Genomic DNA, 26,696 nt, shown 5'->3' with positions numbered 1-26,696 from the left:
GTCAGTAATCAATAATCCGCTCACTGGTGCGCATGTTCAATCCCAGCAGAATCTTGCAACACACACACACACAAAATGCTGGAGGAACTCAGCAGGCCAAGCAGTATCTATGGAAAAAAGTACACTCGACGTTTCAGGACTGGAGTGAAAAATCTGAGAAGTAGGTTAGAAAGGTGGGGGGAGGGGAGAGAGAAATGCCAGAGAAACGCTAGGTGAAACTTGGAGGGGGAGGAATGAAGCAAAGAGACAGAAGGCCATGGATGAAAGAAAAAAGGGGAAGGGGAGCACCAGAAGGAGCCAATGGGTGAGCAAGGAGATAACATGAGAATGGGACAAGGGGATGGGAAATGGTGAAGGAGAGGGCGGGGGGGGGATCCTTTCTGTTTCTAATAAACTTCAGCTCTGATCCAGGCACAGACAAGAGAGTAACTGCCCTTGACATTAACTTCTAATCTGGCCAAGTATCGGAATAAGAAGCTCTGGTAAGCCTGATCCCTTTGAAGAGTCTTGAGCCAAAATGTTGACTATTTATTCCTTCCATTGATGCTGCTTGACCCGCTTAGTTCCTCCAGCATTTTGTGTGTGTTGCTCTGCATTTCCAACATCTGAAGAATCTCTTGTGTTTCTGGTAAAACTCAAGTCAGTTGCATTTGAGGAGAAACCAGCCATACCTCATGTAAAAGAGAATGGTCAAGAATTTTGGAGATCAGACATTTGAGCCAACCTTCCCGGCAGCAGTTCCTCAGAGCAGTGCCTTCGGCTCATCTGCTTTATCAGTGATCTTCCTTCCTCCATAAAGTCAAACAAAAATCACAGTCACTGAAGATGATGTAACAGTTTTCAATTTCATTCACAATTCCTCCGAAAATTAGCTGGATAACCTTCAAGCAAGATCTGATGTGATATTTATGTCACCAAAAATAGGTGGGAGTCAGCTATTAACCTCTAATGTTCAAGACTTACCAAAGTTCAAAATAAATTTATTATCAAAGTATGTACACTCCTGTATCTAATAAAGCAGCCACTGAGTGGTCTTCTGCAGCTGTACCTATCCACTTTAAGGTTCGACATGCTGTGTGTTCAGAGATGTTCTTCTGCATAGCAGCCTCCCGAAGCTGATGAATCTGTACTTCCTCTTGTTCATCATTACTGATCGTACTTCATAAAGGCACAGAATGTGGTATACTGGTGCCATTACTGATTTGTTTGGCTGCTGTTGACAAACATAGATGCCAAAATGTGCCTGCATCTTTTGGTAGAGGAGAAAATGATGGATAAACTGGCTCCACCTAATTCTGTGCAACATTTCTGTTGTAGATACATGTACCCAATTCTGCAGTACTGGAAGGAACTCAGACACAAAACCCAACACAAGCACAGAAGCATTTGCTTCAAGTTCCGAGGACGTACTCCATTTTGGGTTCCACTCAAGATTTTCACATCTCAGAAACCAGATTCAGCCAATTCAAGTCTGTCCTTAAGCAAGTTACTGAGTGCACAGAGTCTGGCAAATTTTTCAACAAAACCAATATTATTCTACTGAGCATTCTTCTCTTTGAAGACTCTTCTGATGAAGTCTGCAGTTAGAGAGTCCCAGCAAATTAAAAGCCTTGGGAATTAAGAGAACTGGAAAACGCCACTGAGCTGGAATCATATTTTTGCTCTGGCACCCACTGGGGTTAAGGGTAGTGTGCTACCACGAAGTGAAGGTGCCTATGTGGATAGAATTGAACATCAGATATTGTGTGGTCTTAACTGAGTATAACCTTCATCCAATTACAAAGACTCAAGATCATTTGAGAGCAGGGCTCAACTGGGTGGATTTATCATAGATTATGTATCCACAAAATTGTCTTGTCAAACAGCCTACACGAGGACTATGCTTCTTGGAGACATCTCAGACATTGTTGCAGGAGTTGCTCAGGACGACAGACAGAATCCTGACCCATCTATCCATAGATGTTTATTCATAAAGGTACAGGTGGAGATACTTGCGTGTGGCTGTACAGAGTTTGTTCCTCAGATTATGGTAACTGACCACACCTGCTGCAAGATTTACCATGCCATCATCGACAGACGTTTTGATCTTTAGCTAACATTTAGGCTTGATCCAGGTGACAAGTAAGCTTCATGCCATACCAGTACAAGTAATTGAAAAATCCAACAAAGAGTCTAACATTAACAAATTACACACTATCAAAATCCAGAGATCATCATTGACCAAAGCCATTATTAGACTGATTACGTGGCTGTCAGTACTAACTGAAAGTTGAGAATCTTCTGGAAAGTGTCTTATTTCCTGTTGTACTGGAGCTTTCCAACACTTACAAAATAGGAATCTATTTGCCAGTTCACCTGAGCTCTAACAATCTTCAAGACAGTTAAGACTGCCCTCTCTAAGGTACAGCAAATTGAATTTGTAATATTATCACACCATTGTTATTGAGTCAAAACCATTAATCAACACTGCCTTGCAACTGCATCGGCTCAAGATACCAGACAATGCCTTTACAAAACCATTCAGAAATTGATAATTGACCTTACCAACAAGACCAATGTTCCACAAAAGAAACATGCCCCTTATTACAAGTATATGTAATCTTTTTGAGCTTTTATTTTACTATCATTCATAAAATCGGGTACTGTATGATTCCCTTATTTTCAAAGTTCGAAGTAAATTTATTGTCAAAGTACCTATATATGGTACCATCCACAACCCTGAGGTTCATTATCTTGTGGGCAAACTCAACAAATCCGTAATAGAATAATATCCATAATAGAATCAATGAAAGGGTACCCTAACGGGCATTCAGTGAGTGTGCAAAAGATAGCAAACTGTGCAAACACAAAAAGAAAGAAATAATAATAAATGAGCAATAAATATCGAGAGCATGAGATGAAGAGTCCTTGAAAGTGAGTCCATAGGTTGTGGGGACACAGTCAGTGTCCAGTTTGTATAAAACTGTGAAGTCCCTTAGCATTTTTAATGGTCTTTGCAAGTGAGTATCCACCTGATCTGGACACTAGTAGTCTTCACTTGACTGGACAGAGTGCACCAAAGTCTTGATGCAGGATCTCGGTCTGAAATGTTGACTGTTCATTCCCCTCCATAGATACTGTCTGACCTGCTAAGATCCTTCAGTATTTGAGTGTGGGACATCCAATGTTATTTTATGGTTACATAATTAGCCCTTTTCAATTGCAACACAGATTGTAAAGAGTACCATCACAAAACAGCTTTTCCATTTCTCAGCACTGCAGCATTTTAAATGAAAAAGCATTATGTGTTGTCTGACTGAATGATCCAAATCCTTTTCAGCACTTTCTATTTGATATCTTTGTAAGTATTTTGCATGTGAACATTTATCCTCCAGTATTTATTTTTCTCCAATTAATCATAACTAAAATCCCATTTCATGTTTTATTTGTTAATATTAAAGGAAATGCCAAATGTATGAACGAGTTATCAATTTGTTTTTTTTTCTTGCTAAACAGCAGGGTCTGATCGCTATGGGTTTAATCAGACGAGTAAATTGTCTGCATCAGTGAGTGCCATGCGAGTCCTCAATACAGGATCTGATGTAGAGGAAGCTGTTGCAGATGCTTTGGTAAGCATTGCTAAGGTATATGGTCAGTTTTCCATTAATCATCCAAAATCAATTGAGTGCCTTTTAAAAAGTTCCAATACAAAGGGAGCCTTTTTCTGGTTGGCTGCCTATCGAATATTGAAAAGCCTTGATAGAGTGGATATAGAGAGGATGCTTCCTATGGTAGGAGAGTCTAGAACCAGAGGACATAACCTCAGATGAAATAGCAGAGCAGACTTGATGGACTGCTATCTTCTGATCTTAGAAACATAGAAAACCTACAGCACAATACAGGCCCTTCGGCCCACAATGCTGTGCCAGACATGTACGTACTTTAGAAATTACTTGGGTTACTCATAGCCCTCTATTTTCCTAAACTCCTATTTAGGAATCTCTTAAAAGATCCTGTAGTATCTGCCTCCACCACCGTTGCCAGCAGCCCATTCCACGCACTCACCACTCTCTGCGTAAAAAAAAAAACAATTTACCCCTGACATCTCCTCTGTACCTACTTCCAAGCACCTTAAACTGTGCCCACTTGTGTCAGCCATTTCATCCCTGGGAAAAAGCCTCTGACTATCCACACAATCAATGCCTCTCATCATCTTATACACCTCTATCAGGTCACCTCTCATCCTACGCAGCTCCAAGGAGAAAAGGAGAAAAATCTATTCTCAGGAGGCATGCTCCCCAATCCTGGCAACATCCTTGTAAATCTCCTCTGCACCCTTTCTATAGTTTCTACATCCTTCCTGTAGTGAGGTGACCAGAACTAAGTGCAGTACTACAAGTGGGGTCTGACCAGGGTCTTATACAGCTGTAACATTACTTCTCGGCTCTTAAACTGAATGCCATGGTTGGTGAAGGCCAATGCACTGTATGCCTTCTTAACCACAAAGTCAACCTACGTAGCAGCTTTGAGTGTCCTATGGACTCGAATCCCAAGATCCCTCTGATCCTCCAACTGCCAAGAATCTTATCATTAATACTATAGTCTGCCATCATATTTCACCTACCAAAATGAACCACCTCACACTTACCTGAGTTGAACTCCATCTGCCACTTCTGAGCCTAGTTTTGCATCCTATCGATGTCCAACTGTAACCTCTGACAGCCCTCCACACTATCCACAATACCCCCAAACTTTGCGTCATCAGCAAATTTACTAACCCATTCCTCCACTTCCTCATCCAGGTCATTTATAAAAAACACGAAGAGAAGGGGTCCCAGAACAGATCCCTGAGGCACACCTCTGGTCACCGACCTCCATGCAGTATATGACACGTCTACAACACTCTTTGACTTCTGTGAGCAAGCCCATTCTGGATTCACAAAGCAATGCCCCCTTGGATCCGAAGCCTCCTTACTTTCTCAATAAGCCTTGCCTGGGGTACCTTATCAAATGCCTTGCTGAAATCCATATACACTACATCTACTGCTCTACCTTTATCAATATGTTTAGTCACATCCTCAAAACATTCAATCAGGCTCGTAAGGCACGACCTGCCTTTGACAAAGCCATGCTGACTATTCCTAATCATATTATGCCTCTCCAAATGTTCATAAATCCTGCCACTCAGGATCTTTTCCAACAGCTTACCAACCACGGAAGTAAGACTCACTGGTCTGCAATTTCCTAGGCTATCTCTACTCCCTTTCTTGAATAAGGGAACAACATCTGCAACCCTCCAATCCTCCGGAACCTCTCCCATCCCCATTGATGATACAAAGATCATTGCCAGAGGCTCAGCAGTCTTCTCCCTCACCTCCCACAGTAGCCTGGGGTACATCTCAGTCCGTCCCGGAGACTTATCCAAATTGATGCTTTCCAAAAACTCCAGCACATCCTCTTTCTTAATGTCTATATGCTCAAGCTTTTCAATCTACTGAAAGTCATCCCTACAATTGCCAAGATCCTTTTCTGTAGTGAATACTGAAGTAAGGTATTTATTCAGCATCTCTGCTATCTCCTCTGGTTCCATACATACTTCTCCACTGTCACACTTGATTGGTCCTATTCTCTCACGTCTTATTCTCTTGCTCTTCACATGTAGAATGCCTTAGGGTTTTCCTTAATCCTACTTGCCAAGGCCTTCTCGTGGCCCCTTCTGGCTCTCCTGATTTCATTCTTAAGCTCCTTCCTGCTAGCCTTATAATCTTCTAGATCCTTATTATTACCTAGTTTTTTAACCTTTTGTGAGCTTTTCTTCTTGACTAGATTTTCAGTCGCCTTTGTACACCATGGCTCCTGTACCCTACCATCCTTTCTCTGTCTCATTGGAACATACCTATGCAGACCACTCAAATATCCCCTGAACATTTGCTACGTGTCTGCAGTACATTTTCCTGAGAACATCTGTTCCCAATCTAAGCTTCCAAGTTCCTGCTTGATAGGTAATAATAGAGATCTAGAAGATTATAAGGCTCTTTATTTCATCTCTCCCACTTCAGGTTTCACCTATCATCTGGTGTTTCTCTCTTCCCTTCCCTCAGCTTTTAAACCTACTTTTCAGCTTTTTTTCTCCAGTCCTGCTGAAGGGCCTCAGCCCAAAATGTCGACTGTATTTTTTTCCATAGATGCTGCCTGGCCTGCTGAGTTCCTCCAGTATTTTGTGTGTGTTGCTTGGATTTCCAGAATCTGCAGATTTTCTCTTTGTTTATGATCTGGAGGGCGTTGTTGGAACGTAGGGAGAATGGGAGTAATGTAGATGCGTGGTTGATTGGCAGCATGGATCTTTGGATGGGCTGAATGGTGTGTTTCTGTGCTCTATCTCTCTGTCTCTCTAACAGCTGTGAGCATAGCACATTTAACATCTCCTGTTAAAGATTGTTCAAACATTATTTTTTTTATTCCTTAGGCATAATTGTCCGTCATTGTTGTCTTCTGTCTCATAACAAAAGCTTGGCTGGACGTAGGAGCAGATTTAGGCCATTTAACCCATCAAGTCTTCCCCACCATTCCATCATGGCTGATTTATTATCCCTCTCAACCCATTCTCCTGCTTTCTCCGTGTGACCTATGAAGCCTTACCAATCAAGAACTTACCAGCCCCCGTTTTAACTATACCCAATGCCTCGGCCTCCACAGCCATGTATGGCAATGATTTCCAGAGATTCAGCATTCTCTGGCTAAAGGGATTTCTTAGAAAGAGTGTGGTGAGTGAAAGCTGTAAGTCAGTAACTTTTTATATGATGGACAGAACATGGCAAGCCATCATTCATCGTCTATGCCTGGTTCTCTTTGAGCTGATAGTTGTGAGGTGCAATCCCTCTTCAGAGTGTACTCCCACACTTAATAGTTTGGGCATTTCTGGATTTAGACCCCACGACAAAAAAATGAACAATGATGTGCTTAACTCCAGATAATATGCAACAAAGTGAAGACTATCTCAGAGAGATATTCCATGCACCAGCTGTGATTTGTCCTTTTTGTTAATAGAGCATGCAGTTCTGGGGAGTGTGGTAGATGTTGCACTGTGGATTAACTGCAGTGCATTTTCTAGCGTCACCTTGCCTTGGAAACATACCGCTGTTCATTGATGGTCTTTGGGTCTAAGTCTTGGAGCTCACTACCCAACATCATGGTACAGTCGTGAAAAGGACGGCACCATTACCACCTTCTGGCTCGAGACAGGCAACAAAAACAGCACTTTCAAATGATGTCTGCGTCTCAGCAAACGGATGTAAAACTGGAGATTATATTCTTTGGGAGATCCACTACAGATATTGATGCATTTGCGAGGACCTGCTTTATTATTGACAGTCACATTTTGCCCATCTTTTGAAAGACCATTTAAACTTGGGAAACTAGTATTTACCTGACATTTTAGAACAAAATGAGATAGGTGGTGGATGATAGACTGCTAAAGGATGAGCTTAGATTTAAATATTGAGTCATTGTGTTTTTACCATTTTTCAATAAAATCCTGTGCCAGAATTTGGTGTAAGCAAGCTTTTACTGTTGGTCACTTATCTGCAAAGGCAGCTCTTCCAATCGCCACCTTTTTTGTTTCTGTTTTGACTGTTACTTTATAATTTTACTTGTCTAAAATAATAAATATTACTAATGAAACCATCTCATCATTCTGATTTTTCTTTCAAAAATTGCCTTCAGCTACTAGGAGACATGCGGAGTAAGGTAGAAATCTGTTTCTTTCCGTGACAATCTGAATAAGGAATTTGATGTAATCTTATATTCAAATTCAACATTATGAGTTGATGTTTAATATTGTGGTAACTTGAGATTGTTTATAGTGGGATTTAAAACCTTTAACTTGTACATAATCCTGTATCTTACCAAAATCCTATCATGGTATATCAGTTACTACTGCAAGGTCACAAGAGATATTATTCATAGATACTTACAGCACTTTGCCATTGATGGCAAAGCTGAAAAATATTATCTATCTATAATGATGTTAACTTGCGATTGACAGCCATGCAGGTATTGGAATTTATTTCATACTCTTCCAGTGAACTATACAGTTGCATTGCTACCCAGCCATGACCTGATTGTTGGCAAGGTTCACTTGTCAAGTCTAGTTCCATCCTTGCATTCTTACCAAAAGTTATATATATTTGGTGTGTTTTCAAGCAAACTTCTTTCTGACATTAGCAAGTTTTTTTTTAAATCTACTTTTTCTGTGAAGGGTGATATCAGTATCACTGATGTGAGAAGAAAGCTCATAAAACAGCAATCATCTAGGAAAACATTAATTTTACATCAAGTGTGACAGGTAAAAGTTCAGAATGATGATTCCTTAGAATTAGACAGAAAGGACCTGAGCATTTTCCAATGACCTGGATTCTGAGATTTACAAGGAACAATTAATTTTTTTGCAATGACAATTAGTTTAAATTAATTTCAGCACCTGGGTAATCAGACTGTGAAGCTAAAAGGTAGCAGCTAAACAGTATAGCTCATTTAAACTGATTTCTTATTTTGTTAAAGTTCAAAGTAAATATTATCGAAGTACATGCATGTCACCATATACTACCATGAGATTCATTTTCTTGCAGACATTTACAGTACATACAACGAAACACAAAAGAACCAATGAAAAACCGCACACAACAAAGATGGATAAACCAATGTACAAAATAAACCAAACTGTGCAAATACATCAAAGAAAAAGAAAACAAAATAATAATAATAAATAAATAAGCAATGAATATTGAGAATGTGAGATTGTAGAGTCCTTGAAAGTGAGGCAATAGGTTATGGAATCAGTTCAGAGTTGGGATGGGTGAAGTTATCCCCTTTGGTTCAAGAGCTTTACGGTTGAGGGGTAATAACTGTTATTGAATCTGCTGTACATCCTTCCTCATGGCACCAGTGAGAAAAGAGAGTATGATCTGGATAGTGGGGGTCCTTGATGATTGATACTGCTTTCCTGCAAAGTGCTCCTCGTAGATGTACTCAGTGGTGGAGAAGGCTTTACCCATGATGGACTGGGCTGTATCCGCTACTTTTTGCAGGCTTTTCCATTCAAGGGCATTGCTGTTCCAGTACTAAGCCATGATACAACCAGTCAGTATACTTCCTCCGCACACCTATAGAAGTTTGTCAAAGTCTTAGGTGGCATACCAAATCTTTGCAACAGTAGAGGTACTGCTGTGCCTTCTTTGTAATGACACGTGTGTTGGACCCAGGACAGTTACCCTGAAATGATAATGCTAAGGAATATAAAGTTGCTGACTCTCTCCACTTCTGATCCCCTAATAAGGACTGGCTCAGTGAGAAGTTGTTATTGTACCATCATTCATGCCTGATCCTTTAAATGCAGAGTTAAAAGTGTATCAGTTTAATAGTAAATATATCTGATAGATTAAACAAATATTCAAGCATCTATTTTTGGTAATTGTTGAAGTGAATTTGTTAGCACTGGACAGTAAATTGTGATTCAGATTTAATGGAAAGAAGTGTAAGTTTATTCTTTGTCTTTGAAACTTGAATTAGTCTGATACGTACTATTACATTACAGAAAAAGCCAACAAGGAAAAGGTATGAATCATATGGAATATACTCAGATGATGATGCCAACAGTGATGCATCCAGCGTTTGCTCTGAGCGTTCCTACAGTTCTCGAAATGGCAGCATCCCTACCTACATGCGACAGACTGAAGATGTAGCCGAGGTCCTCAACCGCTGCGCAAGCACCAATTTTTCTGAAAGGAAAGAGGGCCTTCTAGGTTTACAAAATTTGTTGAAAAATCAACGAACATTAAGGTACAAACCATAATCAAGCATACATTATGCTTACAAGTTGTGTTGTCCTTTTTGCTGATATAAAATTATTCTCTTCCACAGTCGTGTTGAATTAAAACGATTATGTGAAATCTTCACAAGGATGTTTGCTGATCCTCATAGCAAGGTATGCCAGGGTATTTTTGCTTATTTTTTCCATCAATTAGCTCATGAATATAATTAGAATACTTTTAAAAAAAAAAATTAAGTTTTTTTATTTTTGCCAATGATACTATTTTCAAAGCAAGTGACAATTTTTACTTTGAGTTTTTTAGCGTTTACCAATTTTAGTTGCAAATAGCTCACCTGATACTTATGCCAGTTGTTTATCATCCATAAATTGCATTCTGCTTTTCCCTTCACTCTGCCCACTTGCCTTTCTTTCACTAGAAAGTTTCCAGCTTTCAAGATTAATTTACACAATAAATTAGATTTCTTAATGGCACTTTCCTGTGTTTTCAATTCTTCATCTAATTGTACTTAAGAAACAACAAATACTTCATTATTTTTTTTACAAGAAGAAGTCACTCTGGCTTCTTCCCCCTTCCTTTCCAGTCCTGATGAAGTGTTTTGGCCTGAAGCATCAACTCCTCTCCATAGGTGCTGCCTGACTTGCTGGGTTCTTCCAGCACATTGTGTGTGTGTTCCTCAATTTTTTTTACAGGATTTGATTACTATCATTATTAATTTTTCAGAATGTAAGATTTTATTTAAAGATTTTAAGATGTACAAGATTTAAATGCTGATGAAAAGAATATTTGTTGATTGAATTATTTCTATTTATTGCAGAATCATATAGTTTCAGAACTTTTGAAAATTTAATGCTGTACTCCAATCAAAACATAGTAATTGATGTAATTCATTTTGGATGTCTGTCTATTCTGACAGAGTAAACCTAATTTAATTCTGATTCCTTGCTACTATTAACTGAATAAATGCTAAGGACAAATGGTATTGTTCCTCTTTCTCTGGTACAGATATTTAAAGAAAAAATATTCAAATTTTATATTTTGTTAACTGAAAGTAATATTTATAGCACAGTAAGTATCTCAATGTTGATTGCAAAACAAATTCAACAAATCCAATTGTTAGAACAATTGTACAGTAGGATGAAAACAACCCAGTAATAGTTCAAATATTCTAGTGCTCCATGTCATCTCATTGTTTCATTCCAGTGACCTCCTAATGATGCAGTCTGACAAGACAAACAACAAACTGGATAGTTTCTTTAAGAAATTTGAGCACACTGGCATTAGGACATTACCTCACACTTTTCCTGAGTGGAAGAACTTTCTTTGAAAAACTTTCTTAGCATATTTGACTCTTTGGGACTCAACCATTACCGAATTGAAGTATCATCACCTCTGAATCAGTAGCCTGTGCATTCCATGTCAGAAACTTGAGCACATAATTCAGGCCAGCGCTGAGTAATTCTGTACTGACTAACGTATTTCAGATGGGAATTTGTATCAAGGCTTTGTTGTCTTGGGTCGGTGCATAGTTTGAGGAAAATCAAGGGAGTTCTTCCTGGTTGCCTGGCAAATAGTTATACACACTATCACACATCAGTGAATTAGATTATTCAGTCATTATTTTTTCCTGATTGTGGGGTTCTGTATTAAGCAATGTTGATGACTTTATTTCCTATAATTATGTCATTGATGCATTTCTTCTGCCATTTGCTCTGGGCTACTTTGTTCTCACACTGGGTGGGCTTAGGTTTTTCAGTGCCATCTGAGTGCTCCTTTTGCATTTTCAGTGGTCAAGGTCCAAGAATTCCCAATGAATCAATGGGGATTTACACCTTTTTAAAGAGATTTGAAGAACATTCTTGAATCTTCACCTTTGTCTATCTAATCATTTTCTGGTGTGACAGAGTTTACAATAGCACCTCTATTTTAAAAGCCTTTTCACAGGTTCTTATTATGATATTTCCTTGGCCACATGAGAAGTCCTATATTAATGTGTTTTCATTCATTTCATTCAGTCATTTCTTTTTGCTAATGGACCTTAGCTTTCCTCAAGTGCAGAAATTTGCCTCCTGAGTGAGTTATCCGCTGGTTTTATTCTGCATATTGCCACTATCAAACAAAGTGTCAATAAATGATCAGGAGATTCTGGTTTCTGTATGTTTTGCGTGACCTCCGTCTTTATGAAATTCATATTCAGAAGGTCTCTCAAATTGGTAAGTTGACCCAGTGATGTATGAGAATTTTTCCACATGTAGAGTTTAATTGTGAGTCCAGTGCTGGGAAGCATCAAATTAATGTGCACCAGCTGGACAGAACAGCGATGATCCTTGATGGTGGAGTTCTGAATTTTTTCTTATTATAAGCATTAAGTTTTTTAATTTTCTTGAGAGTGCTAGTCAGCTGAAGTAATCTGTAACCTGAGCATAGAAACATTTGCTTGGGAACCTTACTGACTTAACATTTTAACAACAGTACTGCTTCGCCAGCAGTATCTACAATGTCCTCCAAATTCACTGGATGAGTAAGTGAAGCACCATCAGAATACTCTCTAGAACTAACATCTCTAGTATTAAGGCCCTAGTTACACTCAGTAATATTAGTCAGGCCCAGTATTAAGGCACTGAAAGACACTTGACTTTGAACTCTTGATGAAAAAGATTACTAGGTCAATAGAGGAGAAGGTTCCAAGAACTGCTCAAAACTTCACTGAAAAAATGTACCGGTCTGATGAACTGTTGGAAGTCTCTGGCTGATGACTGCCAGAGAAGGAACAAAAGAGCACAGGATGGTATTGAGAGGTCATGTGTAAGTGGCAGAAGGAATGGACAGATTCCCTTCTTGGATACCACAAAATCAAAGTGGAAGCAGGTCACCTTGATCCTGAAGTACTGCCAAAGAAGAAGAAAAAGAATCCATTACATCTCTTAAAATTCTGTAGGACTAGCTACTACATTTGCAGAACAAGTATTTGTGCTAATGTTCTTCTTTGGTCATGTTGTAACGAGAGCTTAGCATGGAGAAAATGTGTCATTTTGCCCAGTGAATTAGCATATTTGCAGTTGATATTGACTTTGACTGCCTTCTCCCAAACTCAGCAAACCAGTCTTCACGCTGCTTCGGCAGCAGCTTTTCAGAAACATTCCCACAGAGAATCAGTCGGCAAATTTTCAGGGATGCTTTGAAAGCCTCTGGGTGGTACGATAGCATAGTGGGTTAGTGTGACACAATTACAGCTCGGAGTTCAATTCCAGCATACTTGTAAGGAGTTTGTATGTTCTCCCCATGACTGCATGGGTATTCTCTGGGTGCTGTGGTTTCCTGCTACAGTCCAAAGATCTGCCGTATAGTAGGTAACTGGTCATTGTAAATTGTCCTGTGATTTTGATTTACAATGCACAGTGAAGGAAAATGGGGACTGCAAGTTCAAAGCAGTGACAAATGATTGCAAAAATTATTCAAATCTATTTAAAGCTAAAAATAAAAATATTTCTTTGTTTAATTACAATTTTCATCAACAGTTTTAAAATGTACATAGTAGTCCAGCTGTTCACGACATTGCTTTTTTTTTAACCATTCAATGAAATGAATAGGCTTGTTGCAGTGATACCGGCTTTGCAACATCAGGTTCGATGTCAATCAGGAGTCTTAGATCCTCACGTTCAGTAATTTGCAGTCTGTTTCATTGCTTTGAAAGAAGTTGGGCAACTTCACTCAAGCTGTAAGATGATGTTAGAAAGGCAATAAAGAATATCTTGGCCTTTTTCCGTAGCGCAGGATAGCGGTCAGAGATTTCTTTCTGCAACCAAAAGTCTTTATATGATTTTTTTGAACTTCAGGTCAGCTCAAACTCATTTTGTAGTGAGACCAGTTCTTCCTCCATCCTTCCTCTTAATTCCTCATTACAAGTGTTCAGGAATGGATTTATTACCCTGTCTAGAATTTGGATCAAGAGAAAATCCTGAAATCTCTCTGACATGTCTTTATGCAGCTCACCCAGGTGGACACAGTATACTTGAAGATCATCATCTTGTATTCTTTCTTTCTCTTCCAACTCAGAGAGGCTCAGAAACTGGAACATGATGGCCAATGTTGCACTTAACTTGGACAGAAATGTGGAGACGACTGATTTAGCTTTGATAAGATTCACATGCTAATGAAGATGGTTGTGTTTGTCATTGAAACGTCGGTTATAATCGATACCTATACCTGGCTGGAAGCCCAAGGAGAGTTTATTCGTCATATATGCCGGGAAACCACTGGATCCTTTTTCAAGATTCACATCATTTTTCTTGCAATTGAAGATTGATTTCATTAAACTATATGATTAGTTCTGACACATAAGCAATGTCATGTCTAATATTCTTAACTTGATTACTGAAAGAAAAATTTACATCTTCAAAGAATGTTAATTTTGAAACTTCACAGTTTCAAAAAGCGCATAAAAGTGTCTCAGGCAGTTTCCTTTTGAGAACCATCTGACTTCTGTGTGCAATAGGAAGCATTGTACCTGTTCATCATTTTCAATATAAAGCTCTCAAAATAGTCCAGAATTAAGTGCATGGGACTTGATTTTGTTTACCACTGATAACAGTATTTAATGATTTGTACAGCCAATCACTTAATTTTTTTTGTGACAAGATGTCAGTGAATTACACATGTAAGTATGTTTGGTGCAACTTTTTTTGAAGAAAATAATAATCCCACAGAGGTGTTCTTTTATTGATGGAGCCCCATCAGTTGCACAAGCAAGAATATTTGTGAGCAGAATGTCCTTCTCTTTGAAAAATTGCTCAACAGCTGGAAATATTGACTCCCCTTTGGTATCTATTTTAAGTCCTCATGCAAATAACAACTCTTAAACTATGTTTTCATCTTTAATGAACATAGCCAAGAAGTAAAGATTCGTTGCTTGGCAAAGTTGATTCATCCAAATGCAGAGCAAATTCTGTTGTCCTAAGTATGTTGCACAAGAACGTTCCACATTCTTAGGCATTTCATCTATTTGTCTTTGAACTGAGTTGTCATTGAGAAGAATAGCTTGAATTATTTGCTGTGGTGACTTATGTAAAACTGAAGTCAGAACCTCCCTAACTGCTGGCAGAACCAATTCTTCTCCAATTGTATGGGGCTTTCCAGATTTAACAGTAAGGAATGAAACATTGTATGAAGCACACAAGCCATCACTATTTTGTTGTGAAGTGCTGGCAAACATATTCTGAAGTGTTTTCTGTTTCTGAAAGTTTTCACAAAATGACTAAAAATAAGTCAATTTCTTGTTCACTTTATCTGAATGTATTATCTTCAAATGTTCAAGGAAGCTGGGTGGTTTCATTGACTCATTTGAAAAAATCTTTTTTACACAGCAGATACATTGCCATACTTATAAAGCTTCTGGGCGCCATGGTAGCATAGCTGTCAGCATGACACTATTGTAGCTTGGGATATTTAGAGTTCAATTCTGGCTCCATCTGCAAGGAATTTGTACGTTCTCCCCATGCTATCCATATTTCAGATGCTCCGCGCTATAGTGTTTACATTTCCTTTTCATCTGGTCTGCTTCTGCCATTCTTGTTATGGATTAATGACCACGGTCAATTGCCTATTTTTAAGTTTAGCTTTAAATGCTGTGAACAATCAAAGGGAAAGTTATGACATTATCTTAGCTCAGGCAAAACTTGACACTCATAAAGAGGGACAGTGACATCTCGGTTGGGTCGTGAGCTGGAGAAATGTCAAAACCATTCAAAAGAGCAGATTTTGAACTTTAACCCATTGAGTGCCATATCCTAATCATAAGGAATTGCGTCACTGTGTGATTAGAGTATGGGGACACTGTAGTACAATTGTGAATGACAATAATGTGCAGGCTGGGCCCACAAATAACACTATTTCTTCAGTTCAGATTTCTCATGATATGCCATATACAGAAGTGTCACATTGCTTCATTGCTTTTTAACAACTATAATGTGTTTCGACCAAAATCTAAGAGAACAGTCAGTTAGCAAAAGATGAGGTGATTATGAAATCATTGTAATCAACTATGAGGTACTGAGCATGCTTATAATAAGTAATTCATTTCTTTAGTTCAACCTGTAGTCCATTAGCTTCGCCCACTTTCATTGAGTTGTTAGTTAATTTTATGGTGAGTAGCCAAGAGGACAACATTTTTCAGAAGAGTGGCTTCAGCTCTCCATTTAGCTGCAAACAGTTGGATCCAACAATCCCCATTCATAGCAACCTCTGTACATCTCTTCAGAGCTGACTAAAGTGGAGAGATTAAAACTAATGTGGTAAATACGTAATATCATGTATGAAAGGAAATGCTTCAGTGTTGTCAATAAAAACGTGTTCTCTTTATTAAGACCAAAGTTTTTTGCCTGTCGCCAATTGCTCTTGAGAAGATAGAATGAGGGGATATTTGACAGAGGGATACAGAGTTATGAGGGATATGGATCGGGTAAATGCAAGTAGGCTTTTCCCCCTGAGGTTATAACTAAAGGTTATTGAAAAAGAATCTAGTGCTTTCCTGGCATATATAACAAATAAACTCTTCTCAAGCTTTCAGTCGGGTATAGGTATCAATTATAACCAACATTTTGATGACAGTCTCTGACGTCTTCTTCAGGATGATGGCTGGGCATGTCTAGTGCCGGTGGAAGTGGTGGATGTAAGTTTGATTGCAACATTCAAGAGGATTTTTGATAAGTACATGGATGTGAGGGGTATGGCTTACCATGGTCCATCTGCAGGTCAATGGGACTGGGTGAATAACAGTTCAACGTGGCTTATTTCTGTACTGTAGTGCTCTATGATCCTTTGACTCTGTTGAGAACTTCGAGCTGTAAGTGGAGGAGGATCCCATCCATGGGTACCTAAATAACTTGATTATATTAAACTGATAAAAAAGAATATAATGTTGCAAAGATTAGTAGTTGGCTAAAACTTTGGAACAATTTTGAAATCAACAAAGGATGATTCAAAGAATAATAATGAGAGTAGTTTGTGAGAACAGCTTGTAAGAAATATGAAAGCAGAGAAAGAAAGTCGCCTTTGCAAGTATTTGAAAAATAGTCACAAAGTTAACATTGGCTCCTTAGTAGTTGAAATGGGGGAATTAATAATGGGATTTTTTTTTTAATTTCAATGTTTATAGTGTCGTTGTCCTCGTCTGACCCCTTAGTGCCTAGGTGGCACATGGGGCCTCCACAAAGGTCTTCCATTTTCGCCGGTCTTTCGCTCTGCTGCTGGCCGTTACCAGTTGGTGCCTACTTCTTTCAGTTCTACTTCCACAGATCTTCGCCACGTCATTTTAGGCCTGCCCCTACTTCGCTTTATCTGTGGGGTCCACCTTAGTGCTACTTTTGCTAGTTGATCATTTGGCATTCTCATTACATGGCCCAGCCATCTCCATCATCTTCTTTTCACACAAACTGAGATTGATTCCATATTGCAAGATGTAAGCAAGTCTTGGTTTCTGATTTTCTCAGGCCAGAAGATCTTCTTGTTATGTCGTAGACATTTTGTCTGGAATGTGTCAAGTTTCTTGCAGATGTTTTTCGTCATCTTGCAACATTCACTTCCATAAAGTAGCACGCATAGGACATTGCTTTTAAAAATTCTGATTTTGGTGTTAAGTTTGAGTTGTGTGGATTTCCAAACTGCATTGAGGCTGCCAAAAGCTTGATTTGTTTGAGATAGTCTTGCTAATACGTCCTTACCACTATCTCCATCAGTGCTGACTTTAACTCCCAAGGTACGTGAACTCATCTACCTCTTCCACTTGCTGATTATTGGTGATTACTGGTTGGAGGTTGGAAGCGTTCATCTTCATGATCTTTGTTTTTCTCACTTGAATGTTCATCCCAAGTTGCGATGCATATGATGTAAGTTTGCCTGATTTCTCCTGAATGTCACAGTGACGACTCGATAGCAGACTGATATCGTCAGCAAAAACTAGGACTTCAAGTGTTGAGGCAAGTGTCCGTTGAATACCCCGTTTCTTTTCTGTGATTGTTTCCCTCATAAGCCAACCCATTGCTAAAATGAAGAGAAAAGGTGATGGTATACATCCCTGTTTAACTCCTGTGCATACCCTGAAGCTTTCTGTCAGTTGCTTTCCACAAATCACCTTGCACTGAAAGTCGTTGTACATCATTTGGATACTGTTTACAATTTTTGGGGGAAATCCGTATCTCCTTAAAATTTTCCAGAGTGTTTCTCGGTGGATACTGTCAAATGCTTTTTCGAAGTCTACAAATACTGCATAAAGATTGCTGTTCCACTCTGCAGATTGTTCGAGAATTTGTCTTAGTACGAATATATGGTCTATGCAAGATCGACTTTTTCTAAAGCCAGCTTGTTCTTTCCAGATGATATCTTCCACAACCTCTGAGAGCCGATTTAACAGGATGCGACTGAAAACTTTGCTTGTGATTGAGAGGAGTGTTTAACACCTCTCCAGTTGTCGCATATACTTAAATCTCCTTTCCTTGGCAGTTTTACAGTAAGTCCAGTTTTCCACTCCTCGGGCATTTCTTCACTTTTCCAGATGGTGTTACAGCACATGGTACATTTCTCTGCCACCGCCCTTAAGCATTTTTGCACTTATCTCATCTTTTCCGGGTGCTTTTCCTGATTTCACTTACCTGATGGCTTGCTGGACTTCTTCAACTGTAGGTGGTTCCGTGGTGATATCAAGGTCTTCATTACTCTCACAAATTTCAGGGGTTTCTCGAGGTGTTGGTCTATTCAAAACTGCTTCAAAATGTTCTTTCCATCTGGTGGTAATTCCTTTCTCGTTTTTGATAATATTGCTGTCCTTTGCTTTTATAGCAATATCATGCCTATTTCCATAGTTCCCCTTCATGCACTTGGTTATTTTGTATAATGTTCTCATATCCATATTTTTTGCAGCTTCTTCAGCTTTTGAGGCAAATGTCTCAAAATACTGTTGCTTGTCCTTTCTGCAGCTTCGTTTAACAGCCTTGTCATTCTCGGCATATTCAGCAGCATGTCTCTCCTTCAGGCGACGGGAAGTTGTACTCAGCATTCTTTTCTTGGTTTCTTTCCTTTTTGTTATTTTCATCCAGGTTGTCTCACTAATCCATTCTTCTTTTCGTTTCTTTTGGTATCCCAGGATCTCTTTACTAGTCTCCTTCATCACATTATTAAAGTTGTGGATTGTCATGTCAGTATCTTTGCCAAGTATGCTAAATCTGTTTGTAAGTTTGAGTGTAAATTTTCTCTGTATCTCGAAGTTTTGAAGTTTGCTGGAATTGAAGCATCGGCCTCTGCCTAAGCCCATTCTCACTTTTCTCAATTTTAGTTTCATTTTTGCTACAAGGAGATGGTGATCGCTGCCGACATCCGCTAGCCTTTTTACCCAAACATCGTTGAGTGATCTCTTCCATTTGTTCTTGATAATGATATGGTCAATCTGACTCTCTCTTTTCCCATCTGGGGATTTCCATGTGAGTTTATGGATATGTCTGTGCTGGAAAATGGTGCCTCCTACTGTAAGATGGTTCATTTCACAAAAGTCACAAAGTCTTTCACCATTGTCATTCATGACTCCAACACCATGCCTTCCAATAGTACTTTCGCGATTGCTGTTTCCATTCCCAACTCTTGCATTAAGTTCCCCCATTATAATGAGCACATCGTGTGTCGGGATCTTTTCCATGGCAGCTCGAAGGCTGTTATAAAACTCATCTTTAGTTTTTTCCTCCGCATCCTAAGTAGGTGAATTATGGACAGTTCAGTGAACTTAGAGTTTAAACGAACATACAGGAGTCTTTCATAGATGGGGTTCCATTCTAATAAGGCCCTCAAGGCATCTTTGTCCATGATGAGTGCCACACCTTGTAAATGGTGGTTGTCCTTGTGGCCTGACCATATGATTGTATCGCCAGATGCTAGGGGTCGCTTTCCAGAATCTGTCCAATGTGTTTCTTGTATTCCAAGCAGCTGCAGTCAGTAGTTATGCATCTCTTTGATAGTCTGTGCAAGCTTTCCAGTTTGATATAAAGTTTGAACATTCCAGCATCCAATATGGATAGTTTCTTTGGGTGAAAGAAGATTAGCTCTCAGTCCGGAGATGCCCTGGTGGCTTTGATCTCCGTCCATCATAATTTCTGTTCCCAGTTCTGCATCACTCCTCTCACTGGCATCAATAAATTTTCTTGTTTCAGTTTCTGTAGCGGTAAAGGTTTTACAGGGTAGGGTTGCTAGCCCTACGCCCAACCCCCAACCTGGAGGACCAGGTGCTGTATTCGTCTGGCCCTTCGCCTGGAACCTGCCCAGCAAGGTTGAACCTACCAGGGACTGAAGTCCCAGCTGGTATAGCTCCCAGAATCATTAAGGCACACAAACCTCCCCACCACGATAAGGAACAGCACATAGGGAGGATGTTTATAGTGTCCTATTTTATAATTGTCCTCTTGGTGATATTACCAAACATATCCCGACCATAAAAGTGTTGAACATCTGGGAATTAAAGGGAAAGAGAAACGGAAAACAATCATAATGAAGAAAGAAACAGCAGCACAGTGGCACAGCCAGTAGAGCAGCTAGAGACCGAGGTTCCCTCCTGACTTCTAATATAAAAATGGGTGCTTGATGAACAGCACGGACTTCAATTTGAATTGAATTGAATGATCTTTATTGTCATTGTACATAGTTACAATGAAACTCTGTTTGGCTTCCTCTCAGGCAATTAAATAAAGCGGTAGATAAAAACAAGACAGTAATAGGAAAACAGTATTAAATAGATAAGTAACAGAAAATAAGTTGCAGCAGCACCAGAATATCACAGTAATGCACAAAGTGCCGTTAGTGCAAGTATTGTGTGTGCTCACAGTTTCAATCATTGTTCTGTGGGAGTGATGTGATGGAGGCTACAGCTCTGGGATAGAAGCTGTTCCCCGGTCTATTTAGTGGGCTAACTGGCCTCTTTCCATGCTGATACCATGATAAGGTAAAGTAAAAGTCTGTAACCAACTGTTAGAAGAAACAGCTGCTGAAATGTTAAATATTCCAGCTGCAATCAAAAATACCAAGGTTTCTGTAGCTTCGCAGATGAATGGAAAAGTGCATGTGAAACAAATTTGTTCAAAGACAGAAAGGAGACAAAACAGCACAAAACTCTAAGCTGGTCAGCCTAACATCTGTCACTGCCGGAATCCATGACTAACGAAATACAATTGAGCAGAGTCAACATCATTTATAAATGCAAAGTCGTGTTTAACAAATGAATACAGTTCTCTGAGATTGTTATGGATGGGGTAGCAGGAAATGTATTTTGTTTAGATTGCCAGAATGCCAGATTGTCTAGGTGCCACAAAAAATGTTAGTACTGAAGGTAAGTACTCTGGCACTGGTGTAACATTGGCTAAGAGAAAACAACAAGTTGTTATAAATTCAATTTGGCAAGCTGAGATAAATAGAATGGTACAAAATTCAGTGGTGGAGCCCAGTCTATATCCGTAATTTGAATGATAAAATTAATCTTTTGTATTTACATATACTGACCATATAGTACGGAAATTCTTGATAGGTGGATTTAGTTTAAGTGAACAGGTAAATATTTAGCATATAGCAGCATACAGTGTGGAGAAATGTGAAGGTATCCAACAGTTTGATTTTTTGGTTCCTGTTTCCAGTATCTGCATTCTTTTGTATTCATTTTGTTAGGAGGTTTAGGGGGAAAATGTTAAAACTTTATAAAGCACTGGTGAGGCCTCACTTGGAATATTGTGAGCAGGTTTGGGCCCCTTAGAAAGGATGTGCTTAAACTGGAGAGGTTTCAAAGGACGTTCACGAAACCGATTCCAGTATTGAATGGTTTGTCATATGAAAAGCATCTGATGGCTCTGGGCCTGTGTTCCCTGGAATTCAGAAGAATGAGAGATGACCTAATTGAAACCTATCAGATGCTGAAAGACCTTAATAGAATAGATGTGAAGAGGATGTTTTCTATGATGGGGAAAGTCTGAGACAAGAGGACACAGCCTCAGAATAGCAGGGTATCCTTTTTGAACGGAGATTAGGAGCAATTTCTTTAGCCAGGGAGTGGTAAATCTGTGGAATTCTTTGTCAAGGCAGCTGTGGAGGTCAAGTCTTTATATTTAAGGTAGAAGTTGATAGATTCTTGATTGGTCAGGGCATGAAGGGGTACGGGGAGAAGGCAGGAGATTGGGGCTGAGAGGAAAATTGGATCAGCCATGATGAAATGGCAGAGCAGACTCAAAGGGCCAAATGGCCTAATTCTGCTCCTATTTCTTATCTTCTTGTGGTCTACTGCATGCATTCAAATCTAACACCTTTAGTCCTGACTTCATCACCCTTTTTTGATTTTGCCCTGATGTTATTCTTCAGCTCATCCCACTAGCTGCAATTTTGCCCTATCATCTGTCTGTCCTTCCTCATAGTCTCACTACGTACTGCATATATTTATATATTAGCAGCCTCATCCTTGGCTCTATCACGTCAGTTCCCATTCCCCTGCAAACGTTGTTTAAACCCTCCCCAACAGCTCTAGCAAACCTGCTCGCAAGGATAGTTAGTGGTCCCCCTCAGGTCCAAATGTGACCCATCCTTTCTGTACGGGTCATACCTTCCCCAGAAGAAATCCCAGTGATCCAGAATTGTGAAACCCTGTCCCCTGCACCACTTCCTCAGCACTCATTCATCTGTACTATCATCCTGTTCGTGACTTGACTAACATATAGTTCAGAGATTACAACTTTGGAGTCCTGCTCTGCAGCCTCTTCCCCTTTTGTATCTGGCTCTTACCCTCCCTCTTCAGAATATTCTGCAGCTGCTCTGAGGCTTCCTGGACCCTATCACCTGGGAGGCAACACACCGTCCTGGCTTCTCTTTCGTGGCCACAGAATCTGCTGTCCATCCCCCTAACTATTGAGTCACCTATCCCTTTTGCTCTGCCTGACTTTAGCTTCCCAGCTGAGCCTCAGAGCCGGCCACAGTACCACAAGCCTAATTGCGGCTACTGTGCCCTGAAAAGTCATCTTGCCCCCAGCAACATCCAAAGGGGTATACTTGTTGCTGCGAGGAATGGCCACAGAGGAACCCTGCAAGAGCTAATTAGTCCACTTACTTCTCCTGGTGGTCACCCATCTACTGTCTGAAGCCTGCTGTATGAGTGTGACTACCTCAGTAGAATTTTCATCTATGAGGTGTTTAGCCTCCTGAATGATCCTGAGTGTATCCAACTCCAGCTCCAATTCCTCAGTCAGTCAGGAGCTGAATTTGGGTGCACTTCCTGCAGATGTAGTTATCAGGGAAATCATCAGGTATCCTGCAATCCCTCATCTCACCTTAACTCGTATCCTGCCTACAGTTGTATTTCTGACATCACAAATTCTCGACTAACTCTGTTGAGCCAAAGCCTGATCACTTTAATGCTTTCATTCCAGCAAAGTCCACAAGGAACTGTCTCCAACTCACTCCGCAGACAGGCTATGGAATCTTAGAGCAAGCAAAAACTTGATGGATCAATGGACTCCTATGTTATTGGGAATTATAAACTATTAATTGAAAGCCTTAAAATTAAAAGATTAAATGCATACAGATTAAAAGCATTAAACTTGCTTAAAATTCATTTAATCATTAGAAATTAATTAATAGAATTGTTAAATAAAGAATGGAAAACCAAGCCAATTGAGTCCAGGCACAAAGTGCATCTGTGCTTCATCCATGAATCTGGTGGTGAGGCATCTGACGTCCAGGTTATGCCTGATTTCCATGTTGCACTGTGCAGAGCAGTTTGACAAATTGAGCTCTATACTGTTGTTAATTGATGAGTCTTCAACAGCACCATTAGCTGGTGTGACATGACTGCTTCTCTGTCAGTAAACCAGTTGAAAATTGTCAGCAAATGATATCAACACAAACACTTGTTGTATCAACTCCAAGTTTAATTTTTTTCTAATATGTACACTGCAATTACACTACAATCTGGTTTGCCATGTTCTTTGAATAACTGGCAATATACACTCAGTGGCCACTTTATTAAGTGCAGGAATGTCTTCTGTTGCTGTAGCCCACCTATGTCGAGATCCGATGTGCTATGTGTTCAGAGATGTGCTTCTGCACACCACTGTCATAATACGTACTTACGAGCGGTGATTGATAAGTTCATGGCCTGAGGTAGAAGGAGTCAATTTTAGAAAACCTAGCACATTTATTTTTCAATATAGTCCCCTCCTACATTTCAAGATTCAAGATTCAAAAAACTTTATTGTCATTCTAACCATATATCAGCTCTGCAGGGCAGAATGAGACAGCGTTTCCCAGGAGCAGTGCAATCATAACATAACAAACGCAACACTAACTAATAAACATGACAATAAATAGTAAAACACAACAGCCGCATGTCAGTTAAAATCAAGTTATAAATGTCCAGTGCAAGTTAAAAGTATCCAAAGCAGAGTCAGGTGGAGCAGCTATTTAGCAGTCTGACTGCCTGTGGGAGGAAGCTGTTTAGTAGCCTTGTGGTTTTAGTTTTGATGCTCCTGTAACGTTTGCCTGATGGCAGAAGAACAAACAGTTCATGGAGAGGGTGTGAGGGGTCTTTAATGATGTACCGTGTCTTCTGGAGGCATTGACTCTGAAAGAGGTCTTGGACAGAAGGTAGGGAGACCCCAATAACCTTCACACTCAGTCCAGCGGTCGTGGAGCGTACGGATCTTGGACCTCCAGAAAGTGTCCACAGCAGAGGTGATTGATAAGTTTGTGGCCTAAGATAGAAGGAGATGTGTTATACAGCTCTCATTACGTGCACGTGCTGTTCAACTCAGAGTCATTATGCAGCAAGTTTGAAGTTAATAACTCATCAAGGGTGATTGATAAGTTTGTGGCCTAAGTTAGAAGGAGATGAGTTATTAACTTCAAACTTTCTGCATAATCACTCAAATCGTTGACCTGCATGTGCATGTAATGAGAGCTGTATAACTCATCTCCTTCTACCTTAGGCCACGAACTTATCAATCACACCTCATATTTGAGTTACTGTCACCTTTCTGTCAGCATGAAACAATCTGGCCATTCTCCTCTGACCTCTCTCATTAACAAGGCATTTTGCCCCACAGAACTGCCACTTCCTGGATATTTTTGTTTTGATTTTTGCACCATTCTCTCTAAACTCTAGAGACTGCTATGTGTGAAAATCCCAGGGGATCAGCAGTTTCTGAGATACTTCAACCTTAGACCAAATTTCTAAGTGACTCAAATCACTTCGATCATATTTCTTCCCAATTCTGATGTCTTGTCTGAACAGCAACTGAACCTCTTGACCAGGTCTGCATGCTTTTATGCATTGAGTTGAGGCCACGTGATTGACTGATTAAATATTTGCATTAACGAGTAGGTGTGCAGCTGTTACCTAATAAGGTGGCCATTGAGTTGAAGTATCCAATGTGTATTGTACATTATTCCTACCTAAGAGACTGAAAGCTTCAAGCATGCACAAAGGATAATTTCACAGGATCTGTCTTAAATTCATCGTTACCTATCCATCTTCTTGCATGTATATCCAATTGTCTGACTTTTTATTCTCCTTTAAGTAATGTGACAAAGTTCTCTGGATAGCAACAATCTATCATTTGGTGAGATGACTTTTGTAAATAGTTATCCATTCACGTGGAATTTTATGGGAAATGATGTTCATATTTCTGTCTTCTCCTTCTCCCGGTACGATAGGCATCAAGGAAGTTGTTGTGCCCTATGACTTTGCAATCTCTGGTAGGTCATTGGAGATTGAGGTTTCTATCTGGTGGAAGTTTGCAACCATGGAGAAAGTTAGCAAAGGGGGAAAAGTGAAATAATTTAGTCATTTCAACATAAATTGAAAAGATCCTGCGTCATATTTGCATAAATCTATGATAAGAAAAAGTGTTAAATATGTTTCTTTCCCATAGGTTTTGTACTGATGGCAACTAATTAGTCTGTTTATCTTTTTTTGCATGCAAACCCTTGTGTTGGAACTCTCAATAGAGAGTAAGTGTGTTCAGCATTTATTGGAAGCCTATTTGCATGACAAAAATTAACCTTTTGCAATCTGCTGATCACATTTTGCAGTACTTTGGAAGCCTGAGCAGTTTGTTCAATCGCTGTTGCATAAATCAGACATAGAAGTTAATTTTTATTCCAGTATTAATTATACTGTGATTTACTAATGAGCTGGCATTGCTTGTGCTGTGCTTTTGCTTTTATGATCATTGTAGTTTGGTGTTTGGCTACGCAGTTTGCATTGATATTTTTCGGGGCTTGGAATATTCCATTGCATAAGAAGCTTGTAGTCAAAAAAGAGTCAATACTATCCCACCTTCCCAACTTTTGTGTATTATTCAAAACTGGGACAATTTTGCGTTTTTTAAACAAACTGTTTAAAACTTAAGAGAGATAATATTTCAGATTGGATCCAAGCATGCATATGATTCACCTGCTTAATTTGAATATAATATCTACGAATATTGTCCTTCCTTCAGTTAAATTTTATGTTATTAACCCAAAACAGAAAAGTACCATAATTCGTATTAATTTCACTACCTTGTTTGTAGGTATACATTTCCCAATTATACAAGATAGCTAAATGAGAAATTCACAGCAATGTAAATTATTTATCCATTGTATTTCAATACATTAGGAATTAATACAGATCATGCTGAAATACTATTGATCATATTGTTTTAAAAATTAAAGGCGTGGACAGATGAAAAGTGTCGGTAAGCTACTTTATGAATGAAAGGAGTCATTTTCACATTTAGTTTCATGGGCCACAAAGATCTGGAGTCAGAAATTATCCTGCATTTTTGATTGTCTACAGTGAATTAACTGGTAAATGTTTTCTGTTCAAAGTACTTTCATTTATTT

At 39.4% G+C, this 26,696-nt stretch overlaps 1 protein-coding gene across 7 annotated transcripts in view; it reads left to right on the top strand.

Moving 5' to 3' along the window:
* The window catches only part of clasp2 (cytoplasmic linker associated protein 2), a 358,715-nt gene that overhangs the window by 248,700 nt on the left and 83,319 nt on the right, over positions 1-26,696 (top strand). For all 7 annotated transcript variants that reach the window (XM_072252438.1, XM_072252433.1, XM_072252430.1 and 4 more), the window contains 3 exons: positions 3,496-3,608; positions 9,572-9,816; positions 9,898-9,961. In XM_072252438.1, coding sequence (XP_072108539.1) covers positions 3,496-3,608; positions 9,572-9,816; positions 9,898-9,961 — 422 coding nt within the window. The remainder of the gene's footprint in view (positions 1-3,495; positions 3,609-9,571; positions 9,817-9,897; positions 9,962-26,696) is intronic.

Source organism: Mobula birostris, chromosome 1, assembly GCF_030028105.1.
Source record: "Mobula birostris isolate sMobBir1 chromosome 1, sMobBir1.hap1, whole genome shotgun sequence".
Lineage (NCBI taxonomy): Eukaryota > Metazoa > Chordata > Chondrichthyes > Myliobatiformes > Myliobatidae > Mobula > Mobula birostris.
The sequence above is the reverse complement of the archived record's forward strand: the minus strand, read 5'-3'. Positions and strand labels throughout refer to the sequence as shown.